Raw genomic sequence first — 26,223 nt, 5'->3', positions numbered from 1 at the left:
TGAGAATTCTAAATCATTACAGCTTCCTAATTGTCTTCTATCACATATTTTTTCTTAATTCAAAATCAAAAATGTCAGGAATAAGAAGATTTTTTTTTTTTAAAGAATAAACTAAAGCGATACAGAAGTACTTATTTTTATATGCATTTTGTTTTCAGTGTGTTTTCACTACTTATATTTCAGTTTGCCTGTAGCAGCTAATGTTTAAAGAAAGGTAAGGCTTTGTATGACTAAGTAGTAAATAAACTATTTTAATGTATATATTTTTATACAAAGTAGATTGAGTCACTTGATACAAAATAAACTGTTTAAAAAATGTTCTTTCCAAAATTTTAAAAATTATTATTTCTGTTTTAAGTGGGTTTGGAACCAGCACCTCTTTCTGTATCTGAAGAACGACAACTTGCAATTCTGACAGAGCTACCTTTTGTAGTTCCTTTTGAAGAAAGAGTAAAGGTACCTAATTTCTAATTTAATATGCAATTTGTTTTTTAGCTTTTTGTTTTGAGTAAGTGTAAAAAGAGCACTTAGTGAAGTAGGAATTGGATCAATACCCTGCAGAGGGCTATGGCAGTCTGTACTGTTTTTCTTCAGTGCTCACAGCAACTGAACATTTAATAACTTTTCTCTTATTTTACTAGTTACATTGCCCTTTATAATAATTAGAATTAGAAACATGTATTCCGAGATCCGTGGCAGCAGTTTGCATGCTCAATTCAATGACTGATGTACGTGATTGCACCCTCTTGTGGTTGCAGAGCACTGACCAGTTGTGTGTCTGTAAGGAACAGATGGCAAGGTCACAACTGGAGGCTTTTGAGCAATGGGTGGGTTTGCTCAGAATGAGATAATGGATGTTCATTCAGGAAAAATAATGCCTAGAAATTAAGTTCCTGCATTCATAGCTGAGTAGCTGAACTTCAATAGAGTATGTAGCTTAAAACTTGCAAGATTCTTGTACTTGGTTGATTGGATTTGCTTTTTGATGTTTTTTAGATTTCATATATGTAATTGTTAGTTCTACTATGTATTTCTTTTTGCCTCATAAATATTTTTAAAGCTTTTATTCTGTTATGCACATTATAAGTGGTTTTATTGTCAACAGTATCAATTGTTTAAAAATTGCTTCCTGAATTGTCTTGGAAACATTAAGTTTCAAGACACCATCAAGGGAATGAAGAATAATTCCATAGGGAAAGCCAGTCTGTATTTTTCAAAAAAGACAGTGACAACTTGGGTAGAAAATAAGTGATTTTTCCAGGCTTCTACAAAACAGTTTATCCAACAAACATCTTAATACTGTCTGGTAGTATTGCATGAGGATTACAGGGAAACAATTAGAAGTGACCTCAAGCAGGAATCTCTATGCCATGACTTAGTCATTGCCTGCAGCCTCTGGACATCTCAAAGCTGTGTTGAGATGCACATATATTGTTTCTGGAATGCATAAAACTTTCTCTGGTGCAATAAAACCTTGTGTGGTTTTATCGCAAAAACTGAAATAACCATTGCATCAGAGCTTGGAGAGAGGGATAAAGGTATAGACTGAACTTTTATAGTTCAAAGGGGAGATCCTCTTGTACTGCCTTGTGGACTGAGTATGGATGGTCCTTTTCGTGTCATAGGAGGAGTCAACATTCCTTTGGAGTCTCCCACTGCCTCTACAAGGCAGCTTACAGTAAGGGAAGAAAACACCGCATCAAGACCATAATAAGTTTTTTTTTCTTTTAATCAGTTGCCATTTATTACTCTGTAATTTAATGTGGTAATACAGCTCAATGCTGTTTGTGTGTGGGAGTGTTCCATATGTCCTTTCATTTTCTGACTTCTTCATGAGATTTTTACCTTGAATTACCAGATAAGAGATACTCCTACAAGTAATTACAGAGTCCAGTTTCATGGTGGACTCTTCAGCCTTTTGACCTCAGGGAATATTATCCTCTTTAGCCTTAAGGCACATTGGGATTGTGCCTTTCAATCTGATGTTTGCCTGTGGGAGGTAATGAATCCAATTTGTATCAAGTGCCTTGGTTCTCACCTACTTAAGCCATACTTTGGTCAGCTTGCCTATGGTGATGTTAATTCCTGTGTCATGTGCTTCAGGCAGCATTGCTTACTTTTCATTGTAAATGAAAAATCATTGTAAATGTTTCAGTTATACATTAAGGTTCTTGTTTTCAGAACTAACATCTGCATGAACCCTGGGTTATGTAGGAGTCAAACTGAGTACCAAGAAGAGTTTTGCTATGAGATAAACCTCCAAGGGATTCTTTCCATCTAGAGTTGGGTAACAATAAACTGTATCTAGTCATGCTTCAGGAAGGAGAGCGGTGGTGAGCGTATTCTCATGTCCTGTACATAAAAAGAAGGTGCCTGTGGCATTGTGTGTTCGTGTTGTAAAATGAGACAACTTTTGGGCAGCAGGAACCTCTGCAGGTACTCTAGCCCACATCCTTCCTCATAGAGGAATAACTTCAGAGTTCGATCAGGGTGTGCAAGGACTTGTCCATATGAGTTTTGACTCTTTCCAAAGATGGAGATTTCACAAATTCTCATGTAACCTCTTCCAATACTTAATCACTCTTACTATGAACTTTTTTCTTTACATCCATTCATTGTTTCTCTTTCTGCAGCTTAGGACTGTTTTCTTTTGTCTTCCTTCTGTGTATCTTAGGGAAGAATCTGGCTTTGTCTATGTTATAATCTTCCTGGTTGGCGAACATCTTCTCTACCAACAGCAGTTGCCCATAGAAACAGTAGATTTGAAACCTTACTCTAGTTTTGTCTGCTGTGGTCAGATTTCCTCTTTCACGGTAAATTTGTTGGTTTGAAACATCCCTGCAGACTCTCACCTTATCTTTTTAGTTAAAAAACAGTCTGAGATGTTATTGGGAGATTACATCCCTTGGTAAATGTACTAGACTATTTATTGAGTATGGTAGTGGTGCCAAGAGAGAATACAGTAAACATACACTCCCTGAATGGAGGGAATATTATTATACATTAGATAACCCCCTCCTGTGCTACATCTTGGCATAGAAGCACAGTCAGCTACAGGTACTCTTCAGGTGAACAAGTTCTTGTTGTGAAGACTCAAAGAGGGACAATTGGAAATTCAATTTGTACTTCACTTGGCATAATTTTTTTTGGTTGGTCTGATGCTCTGGTTCTTTTTTTAATATGGCAGTGCTATCCATGATTTTGCTTTGAATTATTTGTTCACTGCCTGTGAGAGGGGAACTGATACCTAATTTCTTATTACTGGGAATGTTCCTAAGCATTGCAAATGGCAACAAAAAATTATTTACTAGTATTGAGGATAAGCTCTGTGTGTGCAAAATACTCATGTGACTTTTTCCCTTTATTTTTGAATACTTTGCATTTCAGAACAATGAAGGTTAGGGAGAGAAAACTGGAATCACTGGCACAATGTCTGTAGATGTGCCTCTTTATGTAAAAAGAACTGAGGATGATATCTTAGCACAAAGAAATTTTTTGCGTATCTGTCCCCTCTTCTTCCCTCCCCTCAGCCATTGCTCTGTATACTCTCACTGCAGCTCAGTGAGAGAGAAGACAAATCACTTGAAAGTGACTTCCAGAAGCAGCTCAAAGGACAGTAGCAGTAGTGAATAACCATCTCTCATTGAATATTTAGATCTGCACAATGACATGATTGCTCTTTTCACCCATTTCAACAGATTTTTCAAAGACTAATCTATGCTGATAAACAAGAAGTTCAAGGAGATGGGCCATTTTTGGATGGAATTAATGTCACTATCAGAAGAAATTATATTTATGAAGATGCTTATGATAAACTTTCTCCTGAGAATGGTAGGTTTACAATTAAGTTGTCGGTTGTTTATAACACATAACTGTTCTTACCTTGTAGTTACATATTTGCTTACTTGACTACTATGTTATGGGTATATCAGCTCTGAGGTGTGAAAGTTCGTAAAAAGCTAAATTTCCTCATTTTTACATAAATAATTCTGATTATTGCAGTCTCATTCTTTTTCCAACCTACTTTTATGAGGCTTTTCTTCCCATTTACTTGTCCAAATAACTGTACTTTGTATATTTATCTGTGTAGTTCATTAGATATTATCTGCTTTGGTGATCTTTGCCAGCATATCCATATGGACTGAACAGGATTTGTGAGGTACAACAGAGCTGGTGAAGGGTCTGGAGCACAAGTCTGAGGAGGAGCAGCTGAGGGAGCTGGGATGTTTAGTCTGGAGAAAAGGAGGCTCAGGGGGGACCATATCACTCTCTACAACTCCCTGACAGGAGGTTGTAGCCAGGTGGGAGTCTGTCTCTTCTCCCAGGGAAGAAGTGATAGGGCAAGAGGAAATGGCCTCAAGTTACGCCAGGGGATGTTTAGATTGGATATTAGGAAAAGTCACCACAGAAGGGGTTGTAAAGCATTGGAACAGGCTGAACTGGGAAGTGGTGGAGTCACCATCTCTGGAAGTGTTCAAAGAATGTGTGGATATGGCACTTAGGGACATGGTTTAATGGCAGTCGTGGTGGTGGTAGGTTGATTGTTGGACTTCATGATCTTCAAGGTCTTTTCCAGCCTTAACGATTCCTTGAGTCTGTATATACAGTGCAGTCCAGTGTGTACTCACGCAGAACCAGGGCTCTGTAGAATCAATGGGAATGCAGTGCTTATTGATGGCTCCTTCAGGCAGGAGAAAACTGAATCTTGCACTCACAATATTTTACATAAACAGAATTTTCAAATTATTCTTGGGCCTTTTTTTAAGTATCTTGTAGGATTTTTTTTCTTCCTCTGTCTAGTGTCTTTCCACTTCTTCTTTCAATGACTCTTTGTAGACAGGGTCTTGCTTTAAATGAGTTTCACAAACTGGATATTCCAAAATTCAAGCCAGTAATGGACTTTTGCTACGATGTACTAGTTCAGTTTTTAATATAACATTAGATACGTTTGTATGTGTAGTTACATGTGTTTTTATCCAGACAAAATTGAAGCAGATGGTTGCATTTGAGTTTGTCTCTCTCCTTTCTCTGCAGAACCTGACCTAAAAAAGCGTATTCGTGTTCATTTACTTAATGCCCATGGTCTTGATGAAGCTGGGATTGATGGTGGTGGGATTTTCAGAGAATTTCTGAATGAACTACTCAAATCAGGATTTAACCCTAACCAGGGATTTTTTAAGACCACCAATGAGGGACTTCTTTACCCTAATCCTGCCGCACAGATGCTCGTTGGAGACTCATATGCCCGACATTACTACTTTCTTGGAAGAATGCTTGGAAAGGTAAAAACAGTGGTGTATAATAAAAAGCTGTAGCAGTACTGAAATTATTCAGTAATGTTTTTTTCTATTTGGATTGGGGTAGATGGGAAAAAAATAATGGTTTTCCTAGTCCTGAGGAAAAATAACTTTGAGATGTTGTGTCTGAACATTATATCTACATATCACCTAAATTTCTGTTCATTTTAATAAGTTATATACTTGAGAAGTACAGAGGGTTTGCTATATCCTGACTGCCAGTTGAGCAAAGTGTGCATATGTTTGCTTCTGTGTATATCTTCTTGATTAAAGTTAAGTTGATTGAATGCAGCAGATCTACTCTGCTTATGGTGATTTTTAACCTGGACCTTTTTGGAATGTGACTGCCGTTACATTTTCATCATTTGGAATATATGAAAGTAATATTTTAAACAGTTTCTAATTGTATAAGGTGTAGAATTCTTGCTAGGATTTAAAATCTGCCATCAGCATTTGCCATACTTAAGAGCCACACGCAAATTAATTTTCACTTAATGTGTTTGGGGTTCGGTACATTTTGCATATTTCTTGAGTTTTAGTGCTTGATATTTTGGTGATGTGAATGTTCGAAGGCTAATAGACACTTGTGAGCTGGATGAAAAATGAAAGGGGGAAGGAAAAAAGTGAGAAACCATTACAAACCTTAATTACATTCCATTTTCTTTTATGGTCGGGTTTAGTATTGAGGCTATTTCATTCTAAGCCCTTGAAATAATTTCTGTAATGTGAAACAAAGTTCGGAATACGAATTCCATTTCAGAAAAAGAAGAAAACAACATTGACTGTTAACTTAGCTATTTAAAACTGAATGTATTTCAGATGTAAAAGTCCAATTTATCTGCCTGAATTATTTTGGAGGGTAAAATCCTGCTCACAAAAAGATTGTAATTTTGTGTCTTCAGTTTCCTCTGTCAAAACAATGCATTGCCTTCTGTAAATGAATTTGAAATATTCCTATAGAGATAGGATAGAGATAGGAGTTGCAACATGTTTTATCTCACAAACTGCTACAAGTATAGTTTTTCTTTTGTCTTTTTAAAATCCAGAGATCTATTATTTAACATTTTGAAACCATAAATTGTTTTTGATTTTGCAGTATGTTTAGATAAGGTAAGAACTGACAGTGTTACTTAATAATTACTCCTACCCAGGTGCACAGACACCTTTTTAGTAGTGTATTTAGGGACTTAATGAATTAAACAGAAAGATAAGGCACGACCATACTATTCAAAACCTGCCAGTATTGTGATCTTGGTTAGGTTATTGAATATTCACTCATCCGTTTTCAAAAATGTGTCCATTTAATGCTTTGCACAGAGTTATTTGAGAGCAATAGTGGATTATTAAAAGCCCCTTTGTAAACAAAATAGATATAATGCAAAGGAAGCAATCAGGCATCCACAGCAATTTCTTATTTGTGGAAACCAGTATGTAAAGAGCGCTGCCACCAGAAACTCTCACCTAAGAAGCTTCAGTATTATCAGAAAACAAATACATTAAAATATAATAATTTATAGAATTTATCTGTCTCTTGGTAACCATTTCATCCTAATATCCAAATGCATTTAGCTTTCAGTACCATAGAGTTACATCCAATTCAGTTTTTCTTCTTATCAGGAAGTTTTTAACAGCTTTGCATCTTCTCTGTTAATTAGTCAGTTCAGAAGTAGAAACATCTGAAAATTTAAAACTTACCTTTAAAGACAGTGTATCAAAAAAGTTAATTATTTTAACCCTAGATAAATTATTGATTATTTGGGGTGTATTTTTGTAGTTAGTGAAGAAGTTAAAATCTGTGTATAAACGGCATGGCTTGTTCATGAAACCTTTATAGTCACTGAATGAGGTCTTGTAGAAGTAATACCATGTGATCATGTAATTGCACATGTTGTCTGAAATCATTCTTAAAAAAAAGAAGCAGAAATGAGTTTGCTTAAACAACAGCTACTCAAACACTTCCAAAGTTTACCTTTCTCAACTTTCAGTGACTTTACTCTGAAATGTAAATATTATCTTAGCATTGGTGCCTTTTAAGCATTTTCCTTTCTCTTCCTTAAAAGTAAAAGCTCAGCTTACCGAGCACCCTCCTGGTAACAGTCTCCCACCACCAGAGGGGTTGGAAACTTGAACCTCTCACTGGTGCCCACTGGAAGCACAGCAGTGACTCCCAGAGTCCAGGCTTTGCTTGAGAGCCGAAGGTGTTTTGGGCTGTCAGGAACACTCAGGCAGAGGAGTTCTAGCCCCAAATTCTCTTTCCTGTCCTCTCTGGAAAGTACAGTCTTGTTGTCCCATGTGGTCTCCCAGAAGAATGGATGGTCTGGATGTTCTAATCCTTTTCCTCTGTTACCAGGTAGTTCTGGGCTGTGGGGTGGCACCTGATGTGGTTTAACTTCCTTTCCACATGCAGTAGTTGTTCTGGCAGCCCTAAAAATCTTTCTGTGTGCGGACTTTCCTGCCGCAGGTTTGGCAACGTAGTGGACTTGGCTCAGGAGAACACAAAAGTTGCTATTTTGACAGGCTGCCAAAATTTCAAGCAACATAGCCAGAGCAAGGAAATTTGGAAGCAGCACCTGGAAAAATTAAGTGAGGATTTTCTCCATAATGATTCTTGAGTGGTCTGCTGCAAACATGGAAAGAGTGGTTGGTAGAACAGTGACAGAGAATTAACATCTGAACTTCACCACATTTAGACCTGAACTCAGTGTTGTATATACTGTATTATCTTTCCCCATTTTCAGTTTACATTTGCATTTATTCAACGATGCTACTGTGACAGATGTTGTGGAAAAGGACATTCTTTGTGTTTGGAATTCTTTGACATCAAGCAGCTAATTCTTAAGATAATTTGCTTCAATTTCTTGAAGTATCAGCATTAGTTTTAAGAATAAGGCAGGAAATTCATAGATTAGTATGATAATTTTTATGGTTTCCTCTTCTTCCTTTCTGACATAAACCTGCTAGTTCTTGCATTTATTTTGTTTTGCAGTGACTGTCTTTGCATCTTAAACAGAGCGACTTTTTCTGACACTAGAGATTTTTGTTTAATGCACTCAGCATCTTTGGTTATACTGAGTTCTACCATCTCTAACTCTCTTATTCCAGCATATTGAACAGCACGTGTGAGTCACACATTCATGTTGCTGAAGAACATCTATTTTTTGAAATATAGTACTAAATCCTCTTTTCTAAGCAATAGAACATGCAGTCCTGAGAGTACACTAAGGTTTTCTGAAAAGATTTAAATTTGTTTTGCCAAACCCCAGCTATTGTCTTAAACAGTTGGGAAAGCAGTATGGAGAACAAAATGTCTTTTGAGTTGTTTTGAACTGAGTCCTTCCTTGGTGGACCCAAATAAAGAATGTTCGTAGAAGAAGCAGTAAAGACTGAGAAAAAGTGATGTGCTTATTTTGAATTTTAGCATTATTTTGATGATGGATAGATTAGACAGTCTAGGTTTAGTCTTTGATCATTAATATTTAATGGTATATAGGAGGTCAGTAATTTCTATGGCCTGGTGGATATTATATTGATGAAGGTCTAAGTTGTTTATTTTGTATGACTTTTTTATAGGTTACTGTACTGATTTAAGATACAACAGACTGTTCTGTGCACATATCTAAATGTTGTTAAACATGTAATTGAAAAAGCGAGTTATAAAATAGGTCCTTTGGTAAAATTAAACTTTAGAAGAGTAATAGTAGATCAAATACAGATTTTATTACCCTAGAAGTAGATGTGGGACCTAATTATTGATTAGATTATTTTTCTGTGTCTTAGAGAGCATGCCTTATGGTTCCTGTTTGTAACTTTAAATAGAGCTGTGATAGCTTGTTTGTGGTGCAAGATATTATGCCTGTCTGGGAGGTACAATTCTAAGACTAGCAGTGTCTATAGAGTCTGTTTTCCTGAAAAACAAAAGTAGTTCTTAATCATTCTTGGGCCTTATCTAAGATGGACTGAGTCAGTGGGAGTCTTTTCACAGCAAGATCTGGATCAGATCCTAAACTCTTAAATTATCAGTAGGATGCAGTTGTGGAGTTAAAACTTTCAAGGAAATGTTTCTGACAACATATTTGAGTGCCCTTTCTGCACCAAAAACTCGTAGAGAGAAAAAGCAAGAAAACTGTACTACGAGCACTGGGTTTTGTGTGCTTGAATATTTGATAGGATGGTGCATTGAGCACTTCACTGCTGCTACTCCTCTCACTGTTGAAGGATGGAGGTTTTTTTTCCTTATGATTTTCAGTCTCTTTCTCTTTTCTTACTGTCCACTTAATTAGATCCACTTTGACTTGGCTTAGATCAGTACACACTTAATTGATTTGTGCTGCTGCCACAAGTGATACTACTAGTACCTAGAAAGGTAGATATGAAATTGGTGATTCTGATGCAAAGAGGAGGTAATTGGTATAAACTCTTTGTTTTATTAATTTCAGTTACCCTGCACATGATTTCATAGACTCAGCGTTTTGCTTAAAAGCAAGTTAGCTGGTGATCATTTGTCTCGGAAAATCCTGAATCATCTGAAATGGAATCAAAGCAGGAATTTGCCATGTGAAGTGGCATGGTCCTTTAGTTATACACTGTGTGCAGAAACACAATCGCAAGAGAGCAAAATTGATACCTTAGGGAAGTTATTTAATGATTTATGAAAGCAGATGGAAACTAATCTGAATCTGTTTTCTGACAGTTATTCAGCTTGACAATTCCTTTGTGTACTGGTGCATTTAACATAACCAATTATCTTTTGATTACAAATAGCTGTGTTAGTACTAACCTTGTAAATATATGTCTAGTGCTAAAAGACTGCTGAAATGTGGTATTTTAACTCTAAATCTTTAGGAAGGAAAAGTGTGTATTGATGGATTGTGATATTTATTGGGTCATAATGTATTTAAATTTTCTTTAATGCATATGTTAGTGATTGTTTACCGTGATAAAGTGCATAGAGGTCTCTGCAAGGAGTTCTGTATGGAAAGAATTACCTCATGTCAGTGGTCACTCCTCAATTAAAAGTTCCATTAGCAGATGATTCCTGCTTCTGGTTTGTGTACTGATTGCATTTTATTGCCTCTAAATCAGGTTCCTAGACAGGGAATAAATAAACAGTTAGAGTGTGTGGTAATGGTATCCTGATTTTTTTTCACACTTGGGAACACCTACATCCATTTCAATCAATTAGGTTTGGAATATTTACTGAAATTCTTAATTCTGTTTGAACTGTCTTTAAAAATGACTAGTTTCACTGCTATTCAAATACAGATTTATCTTAAAAGCGTATCCAGAGGTTAGTTATAGAGTAGTAAGTGTTTCAGTATTTCAGAAGATTAAACTTAAATAAGGAGGAGATGTCTTCCTTTTATCTTTAGTTCTTCCTAAATTATGTTTAAATTTGAGGCAAGGAAAATCTATTAAGCCTTTACTGGAACTTCAGTAATGAATGATAACTATCAGTTATCCAGAACGTCCCCAGGTATCCATAGTCCTTCCCTCTCCCATCCCTCAAAACCCCCCAAATGACATCAATAGCAATTTATATCATTTATATGGCATAAGTTACAGAGATAACTGTTCTTATTAAAACAGAAAGAAAGTATCAAGCTGATGAAATGGTGGCTTTCAGCAAATGCTGGCATGTCTGAAGCACTCTCTAGGTAATAAACATTATTGTAATTAAATATGCCCTAAATTCTTAGAATAAAATTACTAGTGTGACTTTCTATTTTTAAATTAAAAATTAACTCAAGGTCATTACACTTAATATGCTCCAATGGAGGCTTTGGAAATGGATCCTTACATTTTTCTGCAGGTGTGTTTAAGAGTCATTTAGGAGTTTGTTCTGTGCTTGTCACACGCCTGCCATCCATTTCAGGGATTTGCACCGACTGCAGCAGATTTGACAGCAGGTCCTTCACACCTGAGTCTTGCCACCCCCAGATCTCTGGAACTTCCATGAACTTGTACTCGCTGACCTTCAAATTCCCAGTGAGTGGGGAATCTGAAGTAAAAGCAATTTGAAAAAGGCTTTATTCTTTTCTTAAAAAATTATTTTGAAATCTGATGATGTTCGCCCTGCTGCAGGAGCTACGAATAAAGCTCTCAGAAGCCAAATTACAGACATCTGGCTGCAGAGTTTTGGACTCCTACTTTTTTAAAAGACAGAAAAGGCATCCAGTATTTGAACAGAAAGTAAACTATGAATTTTCGCAGTCATATAGGGAAGATAATGTACCAAATTACTATGGTGATACAAATACATCTGACTGTCTGCTACTGGAAAGCACAGGGAGCTGAAAACATTGACTTGAAGTTCCCAAACATTGCATTGTGGCACACACCTGAGAGAATTAGTTTTATTTTACCATATTGGCATTGGGAACAATATAATTTTGGTTTTGCTCACTTTTTAAAGCACATTATTAAGCACATTTCTAAGAAATTATTTTATCTATAAAATTCTAAATGCTGGCTTTAAAAATGCTTCAAAAATATGAGTACATGTTAATTTTAATGTAACTTAAATTTTTAGTTTTATCTTTTTCATTAGTGTTGAAAAGGCTTTGCTGTCCCCAAAGGCTTTGTAAGTGTGATATTTCTAGGATATAAATAATAAGGTAGAAGGAAGTTCTAATGGTTTTGCTATTTTTCGATCATTTTTATTAACGGTTCTGTACAACTTCGAAGATCTATTGCACTCTGTAAGTGCTAAGTATTATTTAATAGTAACTGTTTAAAATTACTGAAATAGAAGAGGTTATGGTCTTGGGGGCTGATTATGGAAATAACTGAGTCATTTACTGCCTCAGCCCAAAAGCCATGCATCTTTCTAGGCATATGACTTTAGCATTGTTTATGTTGTAAAATACAGTTCTGAGTTGTAAAGGATTAATGGAAAGTAGGAGCTATGACTGATTATTTTTCTTAAGAAAGATTTTAATTGAAATAATAAATGAAGAGAATTAATTGTAGACCTGAAAGTGTAAGTAAAGTCACTAAAACTGCCTCACAGGGAGGGAGATTTAGCTGGTTCAGCTGTCAATTTGTTTACACAATTTGAACCTTATTCAGCGTGTTGTAATGCTCGTGGCTGAAATGACTGGAGTAGCTTAAATTTTGTCTGTATTTAAAACACGGCATAAAATCTTTTCGTTCTGAAGAGCCATTTCCTAAATCTTGGGGTCATACCTGAACCTTATGTGACTATGTAGTACTTAAATGATATCATCATAGTTACCATGTATAGTCCCAGTCAGGCATTATTCTTATTATGTTGAAATAAGAAGTCCTCCTTGACCAGAGAACTGTCACTTTCTCACTATGTCCTGGATACAGCTGTCCTTCCAGCCCACATCCTCATTCCATAATATATTACAGCTGATGGCAGACCTGTGTTCTGAAAGGTGCTTGCCTTAAAGAACCATTCCTTGTTCCTCCACATCACAGATGTTCAGTGAATGCATTCAGTATATTGATAAGTGTCTGAACATTGTATTTTTCATCATTGTAGATGCCCACGTTGTGATCTGTCACTGAACTGAGTAAAGGCTTCTGTAGCCAGACCATGCTGCAATCAGTAACAGTCCAAATGTACTGTAATCCCGGGTAGCCAAGATTATTTAGAAGAGAATTAATAGGCTTCAGACTGTGTGTGAAAACCTATTAACCACAGTAGGCTTTCTGTTATTTTGCTTATTTTTAATATTCTGGTGTGCTCTGCAGGCATTCACACACAAAGGGGGAGAGAGGTGTATGAAGTTCCTTTTACTAAATACTGCTTTTTCCATAATGAAATAATTACTCTTGGCCTTCTGACCAGAAAAAGCTTATTTTAACCATATCTTAAGAAAATAAAAAAGGGTTGACATAACTGGGAGAAGACAGAGGTGGGGAGTACTAAAAATAGGTTGTTACCTAAAACCAGATTCTTTTGTTTTGTTGTTTCAGAATCTTTTAAGTTATTTTATTAGTTTTCTAGAGATGTCATAACTTTGCGTAAAGAGCATCCCTAACCTACATGAGTTTTGAAATAGTGCTGGGGAATCCAGGTTGTTGTTTTCATCAGGCATAACCTTTTAGCTCCTGGGAATGTGGCACTTCTGTCCAGCTGGAATGCTAATATCCCAGCCTTTCAGGGAGGCAGAATTCTGTAGAGGCTCTATTAAGGTGTTTGTGTTGACCCCACATCTCAATGTCTAATGCCATATTTGACTACCAATGGCTTCTTTCATGACTTCCTACCTGGATTTTTTGCCTTATGTGAGTCAATTGCAATTTATGGGACTTGAGGATAGAGATAATGAAGTCAAGTCAAGGGCTCATCAGAGAGGAAAGTTGGGAACGTGAACTCTCAGAATCCATGGTAGAATGGCATCAGTCCCATCAGAGTTAAAGGAAGCTGGCCAAAGAGTGAGAGTACTTGAAGTTTGAGAAGAGATTAGTTCTAAAGTATAAATTGGTTAAGTGTGCTGGCTTTGATTGATCTCTTGGATTCATCTCTTGTATGAACAGGAAGTTCTGATGAGGCAAACAAGAAGACATCTCTCTCCAAGAGCAAGCCAGTTTCTTCCACCAGTGTTGTTGCTCGTTGGCTGTGGGGGGAAAAAAGAGGACAACTTCTGTGGGAAGAGCATGAGCTTATATTGTATTAAAGTACATTCTAATGAGTTTCTGTGGCTGGATTTTGGTAGTGGGGGGGGGGGCTACAGGGGTAGCTTCGCTTAGAATCTGCTAGAAGCTTCTTCTGTCCCATGGAGCCAATACCAGCTGGCTCCACGATGGACTTCCTGCCCCTGGCCAAGGTTGAGCCAATTAGGAATAATAGTAACGCCTCTGTGATAACATATTTAAGAATAGAAGGTTGTTGCACAGAAGAAATTCCAGCCAGGGAAGAGCAGAGGGAGAGTGAGAGAGCGGCTTTAGTGGGTACCTGGTATCTGGCCAGGGTCAACCCACTACATACATATGTAAGTATATTCTAAGGAGCAGTTTCATATTGCAGCTAATTAATCTGACCGCTGGTTACCTCTCTGGTGGTCACCATTCCCTTGCCTGTCACTGGTGCTCCTGCCTCCTTTATGTTGATGTTGCAGAAAGACAGTTCAGGGAGTTCAACAGGCAAAACCCCCTAAGCTTAAAATAGGGTAACTTAGAGCTCCCCAAGGCAGTTCACTAAGGAAAAAGAAGGAAGGAGTGAAATCTCCCTTTGGGCTGTTGGATTACCTTCAGTGAGAAAAGTACCCATGAGGGTGGACTTCCATGAGCAACTGGCTGCTCTAGGTTTGTGCTCATGGTGAACAAATGATCTTACTGTTCCTACCCAGTTTCAGCTATGGCTATGAGTTGGATCTGACTTGGATTTGAAAGCAAGCGCGACTTCAAATACTGTCCCATGTGTGTCCATCAACAGCCACCCCACCTTGTGAACCCAAAACCCAACAGCCCAAACAAAGCACAACACAAATAATCTGCAAATTTTGAACTAATTCAGCATGTTGTAATGACCCTGTAGCCTCTACTGTACAACCTTTACTTGCAAACAAGCCCAGGTGAATCAGCAAAAGCTGATTGTTTTCATTGCTCTGGCAGGAATGGGTGGAATCACATCTGTCGGCAACAACAGGTAGTTTGATTAATTTATGCTGACTGAGAAACAGGAAAGTTAGATGGAATCTGGAAAACAAAGTTCCAGTTTATTTAGTCATGTTGTACACAGCATTTCTTAGCATCTGTGCACACTGCTGGAGCTGTAAATGGTGGAATTTACCTCTTTGAAGGTAAATTGGAAAACTAAAGTTTATCGTGACTTTATTTACCAGAGTTTTAGTGCATCTTTTATTAAACTTTGTTACAACAGCTTGACTTTCAAACTAATTAAAACACTACTGTTTGTCTTCTTTCCAAGAATACTTTGTTTTGAATATTGCAATCACTTGGCTAAGAGAAGGAGTAATTAAAGTTATTCTCAAACTGCACAATTTAGTTTATTTAAAAATGCTTTATATAGTTTTTAGATGAAGTTATAAATGTTCACTTTGGAACTACCTGAAGATTAATAGTGATGCATTTGAAATGCATTATTTTTTTATTGATTCTTAATGTAGTAAATTACTGAAGTTATTTGGCAGCAAACAGAAATAGCCAGTGATGTTGTTCACATTTATTTTCCTGATAGCGTCACAATTTGCATTAATTGCATTGCAGCTGCACTCACTTATATTAAAAAGCTTCTACCATAATTAATCCTTTTTATTTCAAATCATTTTGGCACAATTTCTAGCAATAAACACTCATAAAAGACAGACACTTGAAAAATAACATACAAGTTTCTTCAATATACCTATTGCTGCTTTTCCTGACAAGGAATTATTGATAGGCTTCTAGGATCAAGTGTTGCAAGTGGTGAAGACTTAAGACCAGTTTGAAAAATGCTAAGTGGATTGTTTTGCATAAAAAATAGACAGGTTTTGAATTTGTGTAATTAACCTGTGTTTAGAAAATACCTTGATTTATGTCTACATTTGTATTTCAGTTGCATACATTATGGAAATTTAATTTATAATCCATTTAGCTGATGTGATCATAGTTTTTAGTGCTATCATTTATTAGTCCTTGTATATTAAATGCTCTAAAGGCTTAAACCTGCCTTGTGTAAAAAATTACACCTCTGCATTTACATTTTATGAGTCATAGATGGAATTCCATTTTAAATTCGGGTAGCTTTGATATATTTAAGGAATTACAATAGCTTTATTGTTACTAATGCAGGAACAGCAAACACTGACCTTATACATTGCAAATTAATGATTTATCCCTCTAGTTTGCTTTTAAAGTCAACTATACAAATGAGGATTTCGACTTCTACACCTTGAATAAATCATATGGCTCTAAATATAATGCACCCTTTGGCTTTGAACTCGTTATTCTTAATTCTTTTGCAAGGTCTAACTCACCTCATAGAAATGTTCTTTCAAAAGTTTAAGGAATTGTGTATATTTTTCTTAACGTCTTTGTTGGAATATCATTGAGTGATTAGAGCTGCATTTATTCTTCTTTTTTTCCTTTCCCCCCCCCATTGTGCTTCATTTTCTAAGTTTGCAGCAAATTATGGAGGAATTAAGTAATGCCAAAACGCTGCTCTTGGAGAGTTGAAAGGGGAAGAACAATGATGTTACAGTGATGTTATGGTGGGGTTGCCTTTTCTGATCAGCCTGTCAGTGATTGCAATGATCTGTAAAGATTTGGTTGTCCTTGGGAGAGATGCTGATGTGGCAAACAGACTGGACAATGGGAATGGCTATGGACAGAGAGCATGTGTTGGGAATATTTTGGGTTTTTTTAAAGCAATGGTTCTTTACTCAGAATAGCTCTGAAGTTTCCATCTCTCCTTCTTTTGAGAGCTACCATAAGTACTTTTTCCTTCCAGTCAAGAAGTTGTTACTGACTTCATGAAAAACTTGCAAAGTTGCTTTGCATGACATCAAAATGTGCTCATAGAGTAGATGAACCAAGTGTGGTATTGCTGGAGTTCTGTGCCTTTTTCAAAATTCTTGGGGATACGTTCAGTTTACAATAAAAATACACATTTTTCATGAGTGCTGCATATTTGGGTCAGGTGCATTTTTAGTTCAGTAATCTTTTGACAGGTGTAGCAGTGTCAGGTGTAGAAGGGGTTAGATGTATGATACAGTCATAGCTGCTAAGCTCTCAGCTTGGTGGTTTGATTGTGCCATTAATTCATCAAAAATGTGCAGCAGTGAATCTGTGTAACAGTTTGGATTCGTTTAAAATGTACTGGGTTTGCAGAGTTATTTTTAAGGGGATACTATCCTACATGTAGCAATTTATATGAGTGGAAAAATATTGCTTGTGATGATGCTAATGGAAGTAGAGATGTTAACTTTTTTGTGAGACATTCTTGATGCAGTTGCATTGTCCTTTAGCAAACTTTGCTTTTCTTGCCAATCTGTGTGATTTGGACAAGAAGATTAATGACAGATAAGCAGTGACCTTACATTTTAAATCACCACATAATTAATTTGTGAGATTTGGGGCCTTAGTGTTTCACAAGAATATACACATTTCAGACTTTGAATATTCTTAAATTCATGCAATATCTGGGCTATTCCCATACCAGAAGAACCTACTGAGGCACCACATTAAGAAGGAATTACAGAAAAGTTAAGAAATAGACAATAGCCTTCAGAATTCCTGCATGTACAACAGTAAAATCTAATGTGCTTTTAATTGCTTTCTTTTTCAGGCTCTTTATGAAAATATGCTGGTGGAGCTGCCATTTGCTAGTTTTTTCCTCTCAAAATTGCTTGGGACAAGTGCTGATGTTGATATTCATCATTTAGCTTCATTAGATCCAGAAATGTACAAAAATTTGCTTTTTCTCAAGAGCTATGAGGGGGATGTGGAAGAACTTGGACTGAACTTCACTGTGGTGAATAATGACCTTGGAGAAGCACAGGTAAGAATGGCTCACAATTTTTTTTTCTTTTATATATGACTGATGAATCATTACTACCCCTGCTAATTAATTTTTTAATTTAAATGTGATAGGAAACAACTGTTAAAGGTGCTGTGATTCTGACTCACTATTTGGAGTAGACAGTAACTAACCATGTACTGAAAAAAATAACTTGATGATGACTTAAAGGTCTTGTGGTAAACTACAGTGATTATTTTATAACAGTCATACATACAAAGTTATATTGCCTTAGATAATTTCTTGAACAAAATATTTTATGTTGTTTTTCAATGGCACTTGAAATAATGGCAAAAGTTAGATGATATGTAAACCACAGAAGTACTGCCTGGTTTTGGAGTTGGAGTTAGCTGTCAAAATGGTTTTAAATACTAATTATAGAAATGATCCTTTATTGTGAGATAAGCATTGTCTCCTTTATCTGTAATTTTCAAGGTAGAGAGTCTGAAGTTTGACCGACTTTAATTTTTCTTTTTACATCTCTCCATTTTTTTTAAGTGTTGAGACACCTGATAAGTCAGAGGGGATAAATGGTGTTCAGTGCTTCTAAAAAGCAGTTAGTTAAGTGCTTAAGTATGATATTTTTTTAATGCAATTGTACTGAATAATTTGATTATGGCTTTTGTTTGCTCTGTTGTGTGTACTAAAGATCCCTTACACTCTTAGTAGGAAATAAATGTCACTAGAGCTTTAATAGCATGTCTTTATGTGCTAATGCAGTTAACCTCCTTAGGTAAAGTGTTTTGTCATGCTTGCTCTTTAATTTTTGAGGATTTAAAATGGTGTACTACTTATGGTCTATTTATACTGGATTATGGTACATAATTGGCTCAAAAAAAGAAACTTGACCACGCTGTGATGTGCAGCAGTGATGAACTGAGCCTCCTCTCTTGAGGAAGAAGCAGAGACTCTAGAAGGGGTTAAGCGGTTTTCGGGGGTTTGCCTGTTGGTCAGGGAAGCTGAGAACTTCTGTGATGCAGCAGCACCACTGAGATGCAGTTACTAATTCTGGAGGTTGTTAGGTTGAATTCTCTACTGCCAAGATTTCTGCTTGAACAGCATCAGGCTTGGACTTCATTTTACTCCATTTTCTGTCATCCATTTTCTGTCATTTTGGAAGATCCTAATACCTGGACTGCATTAAGTTTTACAATAGATCTCAGATTTGGGGTTGCTGCAGCATAGTGTACAGGGGAGAGTCAACAGTTGCCTGATATAAGTAATGTTTAACATTAAACATATGTCATATGTACTTTTCTTCTGTGGATTACACTTCATGTACTTTTCTCCCGTGGATTACACTCCCTATATGAAACCATCTGACCTGCTCTGTCTTTAGAGAAACACTCAAAAACTTAAGAGAAAGACATGTGCAACAAATGCACCGAAAAGCACGTTCTTAAAGCACCTGCTCTGCTGTACCCTGTGCTCTAAGTGACTGGTACTGAGGTCTGCAGTACCCAGGTTTGGCTTCTGGGTTGCAAAGCACACGAGGTGGTAGTTTCCAGTATAACCTGGGATTTTCAAGGAGGAGGGGAAAGTCAGAATTCTAAAGCCATTTGTTTAACTGCACTTAAAATAATAGCTTTGTTGGTCACAGCTAATACCAGTCCAGTTTAGTATCTAATCAAAAATGAAAAGTGGCAAATATTTTCTGGATGGGTTTTGGTTTCCATACTTTTATACATCTACTCAGTATGTCCTCAAAAATGAGCCACACAAATTAGAACCTACCTCAATAAAAGGACAGAGAAAAGGGAAATAGCTCAGAAATAACATAAGGGGAGATCCAAGTTGCCAGATCTACCTACTGCAACAAAAAGTTGTAAAAAGTGCATTCTTGCCAAGAAGCCCAGTTTGTTTGTTAAAATTCTCTGAGGGCTATGGCATATTATCAAGACATTTGATTTGCAATTTTTTGGCATAATTTTAAAAGGAAGATTAAATATAATAGTGAGTTACTGAGCAACTAAATGAAATGTAAGTTAATAAAAATATTCTGGTGCTGGTTTGCTGTGTTTATACTTGGAGAGAGAACATTGTACCCATGAAGTATAACCATGTTTTTATGGCACTGACTGCATCTTCATGTAGTTCAACAGAACCTTGCTTCTTGTCACTGTCTTCTAACTTTCAATACAAGTTACTTCTTATACTTCATTTCATTACCTTAATAAACCTCATGTGGGTAAATACATTTTGTCTGCTATTTGACTTGTAACCACTGCATACTAATTGATTGTGCCAAGGTAAGGCTAATTCACTTTAGGAAAAGAGCTTAATTTGCAGTCCTTATGTTGAATGTACATTATCTGTAGTTTTCAGCTAAACAACCACTTTAGTGTTTAATAAATTAGTGCCCAATAAATGCATCATAAATCTATCATTGTAAATAGCTGTCCTCATGGCAGTGTCCATCCACCAACTGTGGCACAAAAGCATTATCTGCAATGAAAGACACATTCAAAAGGGGCTCTATTGCCTCTGTCAGTAGTAGAAGGTAGAAATTCTATTATCAGTGTATTGATTCCAATCCTGTAATGCGCTTTTAGATCCCATTAAACTATTGTCAAAGTGCATTCACCAGAAGTTGAAAAAGGTACTTAATAATTTGCACATTAGACCTGCTAATTAGGGGAGCTATGCCATCAACCTTATCTTCCAACCCCAAATAGCTTTGGCTTTTGATAAAGAACTATCTAATGCAGTGATACCAGCATACATTTCAACTGCTGGGTCTCCTGCATAAAATGGTGGCCAGTAAAAAAGTCTCAAAAGGATGTCAGGTGCCTTCAAGTAGCAGTGTATATTGATTTAATTTTTCCCTTTATCTTGTAGATTAGATGGTAATAAAATGGTTATAAAAGGTCTACAATAAGAATAAGGTTAACAAATTCAAGGAAATACCTTCTCTTTTCAGACCTCTCATCCTCCCTTTCTCTGAGTGAGAGGAGGGTGAGTTTTGTGGCTGTCCAGGGGAAGAGAGGAGGTTGCAAGTGTACATTCCTCTTCCCTCAGAAACGTTAGATGCTGTACTCCAGCAAGTCTTCTCAAGCATTGATTCTTGAGATTACATGGATTGGAAGTTGAGTGTGATCAGAAGACAATAAATAAAGTGGAAAAGCACAAGTCCACAGGAAAGCACTATGATATACATGGCAGCACTTCCTATGAAATCCATGTGTTACGGAAGTTGGTGCTGGGACGCCTTCTTGGGCTTTTTAAACAGGCGTGAATGCCATTGCTGTCACTGAAAATATGCTGACTCAGTAAAGGGGAGTTCCTTGCCTTTAAATTTCTTTGAGAGAAAATTTTAAAGTGTTAAAAATAGTTCTGAAAGTTTCTGCCTTGGCAACCTCTGTAACAGGATACAGCAGCTTAGATGAATTATTTTGGAGGTTTTTCAGAAGCAAAGCCTGATCCTTCTCAGGCAGATTCATAACACTTACAGCAAATGCATTCTTAGACTCTGATATGCAATCTCCTACCTGGAACTCCTGCCTGAACATCTGGAAAGCAGATGACAGAGAATGAAAAAAAACCCCACCTTTATTGGCTGATTTTCAGAATGGGGAAGAAACTTTAGGGGTGATAGGAACGAAATTATCAGAGCCCAAGAAAAAAAGATACAATATTTTTATCTGTCCAAAAAACAAGTTTGTAGGAGTTTTTGACTATCTATAAGAGAGCTTTGTAAAATTGCACTGGAGGTTCTATGATTGTGTGAAGAGATACATGTCTAGTGTCTTCCTGCACAAAGAAAGAATATTTAGATGACGGGAAAAAATAATTTTTCCTGAAGTATTTCCCTTTTTGTCTGTTGGATTGGGAAGCAGCTACAGCTGGCAGATCTGTGTGAGCAGCCACAAGCTTAAAGTTTGTCTGCCAACAGAGACTTGCCTTTTTCTGCCCATCATCACATTTGAATTCCACTTTTTGTGATAGATTTGTCAGAAGACAAATCCCCTGAATTCTGCTTGGCAAACATGTTATTTACTGTTTTGCTGATTTTTGGTGTGTATTTAATTCATTATTATGATAATGTTCAAAATAGCGATTGTCTGACCTGTTCACTTGAACTGCAGTCATATCTGACAGAGATTTACTTTTTTTTTTACACAAACTGTGGTGGTTTTCCTAAATAAGAATATAAGTTGATTACATTTTTAATGTGTACCTGCAGAAACATATAATTGAATTCATAGCCAAGAAAATCTAAAGTGTAGGCAACTGTTGTTCGGAGTGTATCTCGCCTTCAGTCAGAGGCCTGATGCAATACTTCTATCCACAGTACTAAAAAATGCAAAGCACCTTTGCTTTCAGATTTTTGAAAATATGTGACTTTTCATTTTGAAGACATACTTTGTGAGTAGGGATTCAAATTCGGATATCTGCTATTGTCTGAATGGTCTGAATACTTGTCTAAATTATGTGTATGGTTTGATTGCCTTTCATACGTGAGATTTTGATAATGAACCAAGTTAAAATGCTTCTGTTTGTTTGTTTGTTTGTTTAAACTTAGATCTACAAAATAGAAACTAAAGTGATGACACAAGTCTGTAGTTTTCTAGTCTGGGCTGCCCCGTGTAACCTGTGTTATTGCCTTGCACCATCTAGTGGCGAAAATTGGATGGATAAAAGTGAAGATACAGGCTGATAAAGCTTTTAAGACGTATTAAGTTGTGCTGTGGCTTTTTGAAAAGGAACTCTTCAACAATCCATCCTGACTTTTACAATTAAGTGGGAATCGTACAATAGTTCCTTTAACACAATGGAACATTGAATGACTGAAAAGTGAACTGCATCGACATTTGCTGTAGCTTTACTCCCACCCAGTGTTACTGTTTTCTGTCTTCTGTTTTACATCCCTCTTAGTCTTTATGGCAGACTGTATTTATTATTCATGCTACATTATCCCTTTTGTCTCAGTCTTGGATGATACTTTGACAAAACGGTGGTAAAATTAATCTCACATTGGCAGACTCTGAAAAGGATAGTCAGATCACTGGTAAAACCCAGGAAATGCAGTTAACTGAGTGCTGTACTCTTGCTTGTGGCAATGCAGGGCTGTGGGGAGGGAGTACAGAAGTGTTGGATCAGAAATCAAGGTTTGCTAATTAAAAATATAAAAATAAAAGGAATAATAGGATTTGTTAAAAAAGAACACACTTTGTCTTGTTTTCTAAAACTAGTGGTCAGAAAGAGTACAACACTTTTTTTCTGTTATTTCAGGAAGAGCATTATAGGGAGAGAATAGCTTTTATTACAGAAAGAATACAACTTTCCTGACATCCCTAGAGCACTGTGGAGCCAATGCTGTTACAATGCAAATGTAAATTAATCTATGTCCTATTTGTGTTTGCTGACCTGCAGGGAAGGTCAGATGTTTTACTTTACTTAGTTCTGTGTTGAATCTTAAAATACAGCAGTTTTCTAAATCACCCTGCCAGTAGTTCTCTTTTGCTTTTTTAGGAAAGAGGCTAGTTCAAGCATATTTTTTGTAAATACTGAGCTCACAGACATTATTATTTGCAAATGTAGTAATATTTAATAATCTGTTGTTGGTGTCCCTATTCTTAAGAGAAGCTTGATGAGTTAGGTAATAAAAATATGCTTTAATATGGCCCAATTCAGTGTGTCCAAAGCTCAGAGAGAGGCATTGTATTGGGTGGAGTAGTGTCAAAAGAACAAGGAATTCTGCATTTTGGCAAAACAAGTAGAGAAGGTTTGTAAGTGGGCAGAAAGCGAAGTATTGGTGGCGTTGAGGTCTCAACACTGATTTGTTCATGTGGAACGTCATTGGTAGCTCTGATACTGTAAAGGTGAAGAGGACAAGAATTTAATAAGTAAGAGAAAGCTTTCTGATCTTGTTAGGCTTGGTAAAAGGGTATTTTATAGGAGGAAATCAAAGAAACCTAACTTAATTCAGTAAAAAAGTCTCTGGGAAGATTAATCAAGTTGCTGCCCATAAGTAATACATCATGGATGTAATTGAGGAGGAAGGAAGGAACTGGTTAAGCTATAGGACAGTATTGAAATTCCAGTGATAGTAAAATTACTGCAGTGGGATGAAACACAGTACATTTCTAGACTGCATTGTTGCCTGCAGTAGCAGAGGAGAAAGCAGGGCCCCTTCTCATCAGCTGTTTCCACTGTGGTATGGAACACTCCTTGTGGACTTCACCAGCAAAAATCCCCTCACCCTCAGACCCGTTAGTGGCCCCAGACACTGGCCTGTACCCCTGGAGTGGCTGGATGGCTGGCAGGGAGAGCCCTCCTGCCTCCTGTGTCCCTGGTTCTTGCCGAAGGGGACTCGCTCAGAAGGGACCAAGCTGATGTGTACAGGGTATGAAACAGTGACAGCTAAACTGACACCTTCCTTTTACTTGATTCTTCCAGGAGTAGGGTATAAGCATAGTCAGTAAAACCTGCACACAGAGATGGTGGAGTATGGATGGGGTGTTTTACTGTAGGTGTTAACAAAAGCAAGAAGTTTGAAGTCCAAGGATTAAAGTGGGAAGTAAGATATATTTTTAACGCCTTTTGTAATTCAGGTTGTGGTAGCTTATCAAAGAAAGTGGTAGATACTCCACCACAGGACTGCCTGTGTCTAAAAAATGTGCTCCAACTCGTCTGTGGATTTATGGAGTTAAATACAGGAATCTCTAGACAGAATCCTCTGGCCTGTGTTACCTGGGAGGTCAGAATTCACAGGTCTTAATGGTCTCTTTCTCCTTAAAGAACTATGAATCAAGTAAAAATCTGAATGCTCAAAAGCACTATGAATTTTTAATCTTACCATTTTGCACATTTTGCTTAGCACTTGAACAGCTCACATTACTAGGAAGCATGATACCAGAGGAGCTATTCATGTGTTTGATTCCTGTGCTCTAAAGATGTCATCGTTACCACAGACTGAAATGCACAGTTTTAAAAAAATTACTCCAGAGTGTAGAAAAACAAATGGTTTCTGGAAGAGTTCAGAAGGTGACAGTATCTCAGCTTTTCAGGTTTTTTAATTCTCCTGTTAGTACTCTATTAATCCCTTCCAATTGGGCTGCTACTTCACCAAATTAACCTCATGCAGTAAAGACTAGAATATGCAAAGGCCTGTAGTGTTTTAATAACAACTACCCTTGATCCTTTGATCTTAGTGCAATTACAGTATCTTTGGTCTGGGGGTTTTTCTTTAAAGACTCTTCCATTCTGAGGTACCTTGGCGTACTTGAAGGACAAAAGTTAAACTTCTCAGTAGAAAAAGAAATTTGTTTGCTTGTTTTTTACTTTTGTTGAATGTACTGAGCTTGTGTAGTTTAGATTTTCAGCAGTAGGAGTTGTGAATTCTGAGCATTCTGTAAATCAGGCTTGTTTCAGAACCTAAATTTTGACTCAGTGGACATTGCTTTTACCATAATGTGACCCTGCAGAATCCACCAGTGTGAAACAGTTAGAGAAGAATCCAGCCAGTGCCACACAGCTTCCCTAATCCAACGGGAAGGAGAGTGCTCTGTGTGAGCTCTGTGCTTATACAGGCTACTCTTTCTTTCCAGGGCACTAGGTGGCATCAGTGAAGCTGGGGTGAGATGGCCAAGGGGCATATTTCACCTCAGTTTCTGTCTGACTTGCAGTGGTGAATTTAGTATTACACACTGTTCCTATTATAGAGCTCTGACTGTGCTGAATCTGATTTCTGGTGATAAACCATGGGACCATGGGATCAGCTGCACTGGCAGCTGAAGGTCTAGGTTTAAAAACTGGATGCCATAGAATGTGCTCTTAGGAGTAAACAGAAACAAAGCCCAACCTTCATAACTCGTCATCTTTTATCCTATTTTGAGGTGAATATTCTTGAGTGTATTCTAGTCGACCTGAAATATACACATCACTTACTAGAATGTTCTGCAGTTCAATTTTATGGTTCCAGCACACAGAATTAAAGTTGCTGTGTTTATAGGTGGTGGAGCTGAAGCCAGGTGGAAAAGACATTCCCGTTACCAGCGCCAACCGCATCGCCTACATCCACCTGGTGGCAGACTACAGGTTAAACAAACAAATCCGGCAGCACTGCCTGGCTTTCCGGCAGGGACTGGCCAATGTTGTGAATCTTGAGTGGCTTCGAATGTTTGATCAGCAGGAAATACAGGTACTTCTGTATTAAAACTGCAGAAAACAATTGCTTTAAACAGAAATAAATCCTGGGTTTTTTCGCCTGTAATGTAATGGTCTAATTTCCTTCTCTCTTAGGTTCTGACTTCTGGTGCCCAAGTTCCTATTAGTTTGGATGATCTTAAATCTTTCACAAATTATTCAGGTAAGCATGTTTTGCTTATATAAAAACATGTATTATGACTGACTCGGGAATAAATAAACTTGCTTTTTACCCTAGCTTTTAAGAAAAAGTTATAGGGTCATTCTTGTTACCTGTGGCCAAACTCT

At 37.1% G+C, this 26,223-nt stretch overlaps 1 protein-coding gene across 1 annotated transcript in view; it reads left to right on the top strand.

Annotated features, from left to right (window-relative positions):
• UBE3C (ubiquitin protein ligase E3C) overlaps nucleotides 1-26,223 on the top strand; it is a 74,394-nt gene that overhangs the window by 40,503 nt on the left and 7,668 nt on the right. Inside the window, exons 16-21 of the mRNA XM_027686852.1 lie at nucleotides 359-456; nucleotides 3,699-3,831; nucleotides 5,035-5,282; nucleotides 17,557-17,769; nucleotides 25,742-25,930; nucleotides 26,032-26,098. Coding sequence (XP_027542653.1) covers nucleotides 359-456; nucleotides 3,699-3,831; nucleotides 5,035-5,282; nucleotides 17,557-17,769; nucleotides 25,742-25,930; nucleotides 26,032-26,098 — 948 coding nt within the window. The remainder of the gene's footprint in view (nucleotides 1-358; nucleotides 457-3,698; nucleotides 3,832-5,034; nucleotides 5,283-17,556; nucleotides 17,770-25,741; nucleotides 25,931-26,031; nucleotides 26,099-26,223) is intronic.

The sequence above is a fragment of the Neopelma chrysocephalum genome, unplaced genomic scaffold, assembly GCF_003984885.1.
Source record: "Neopelma chrysocephalum unplaced genomic scaffold, ASM398488v2 Primary Assembly neopelma1_72, whole genome shotgun sequence".
Classification (NCBI taxonomy): Eukaryota; Metazoa; Chordata; class Aves; order Passeriformes; family Pipridae; genus Neopelma; species Neopelma chrysocephalum.
Note: the sequence above shows the minus strand (reverse complement) of the source record. Positions and strands in the feature narration are given on the sequence as shown.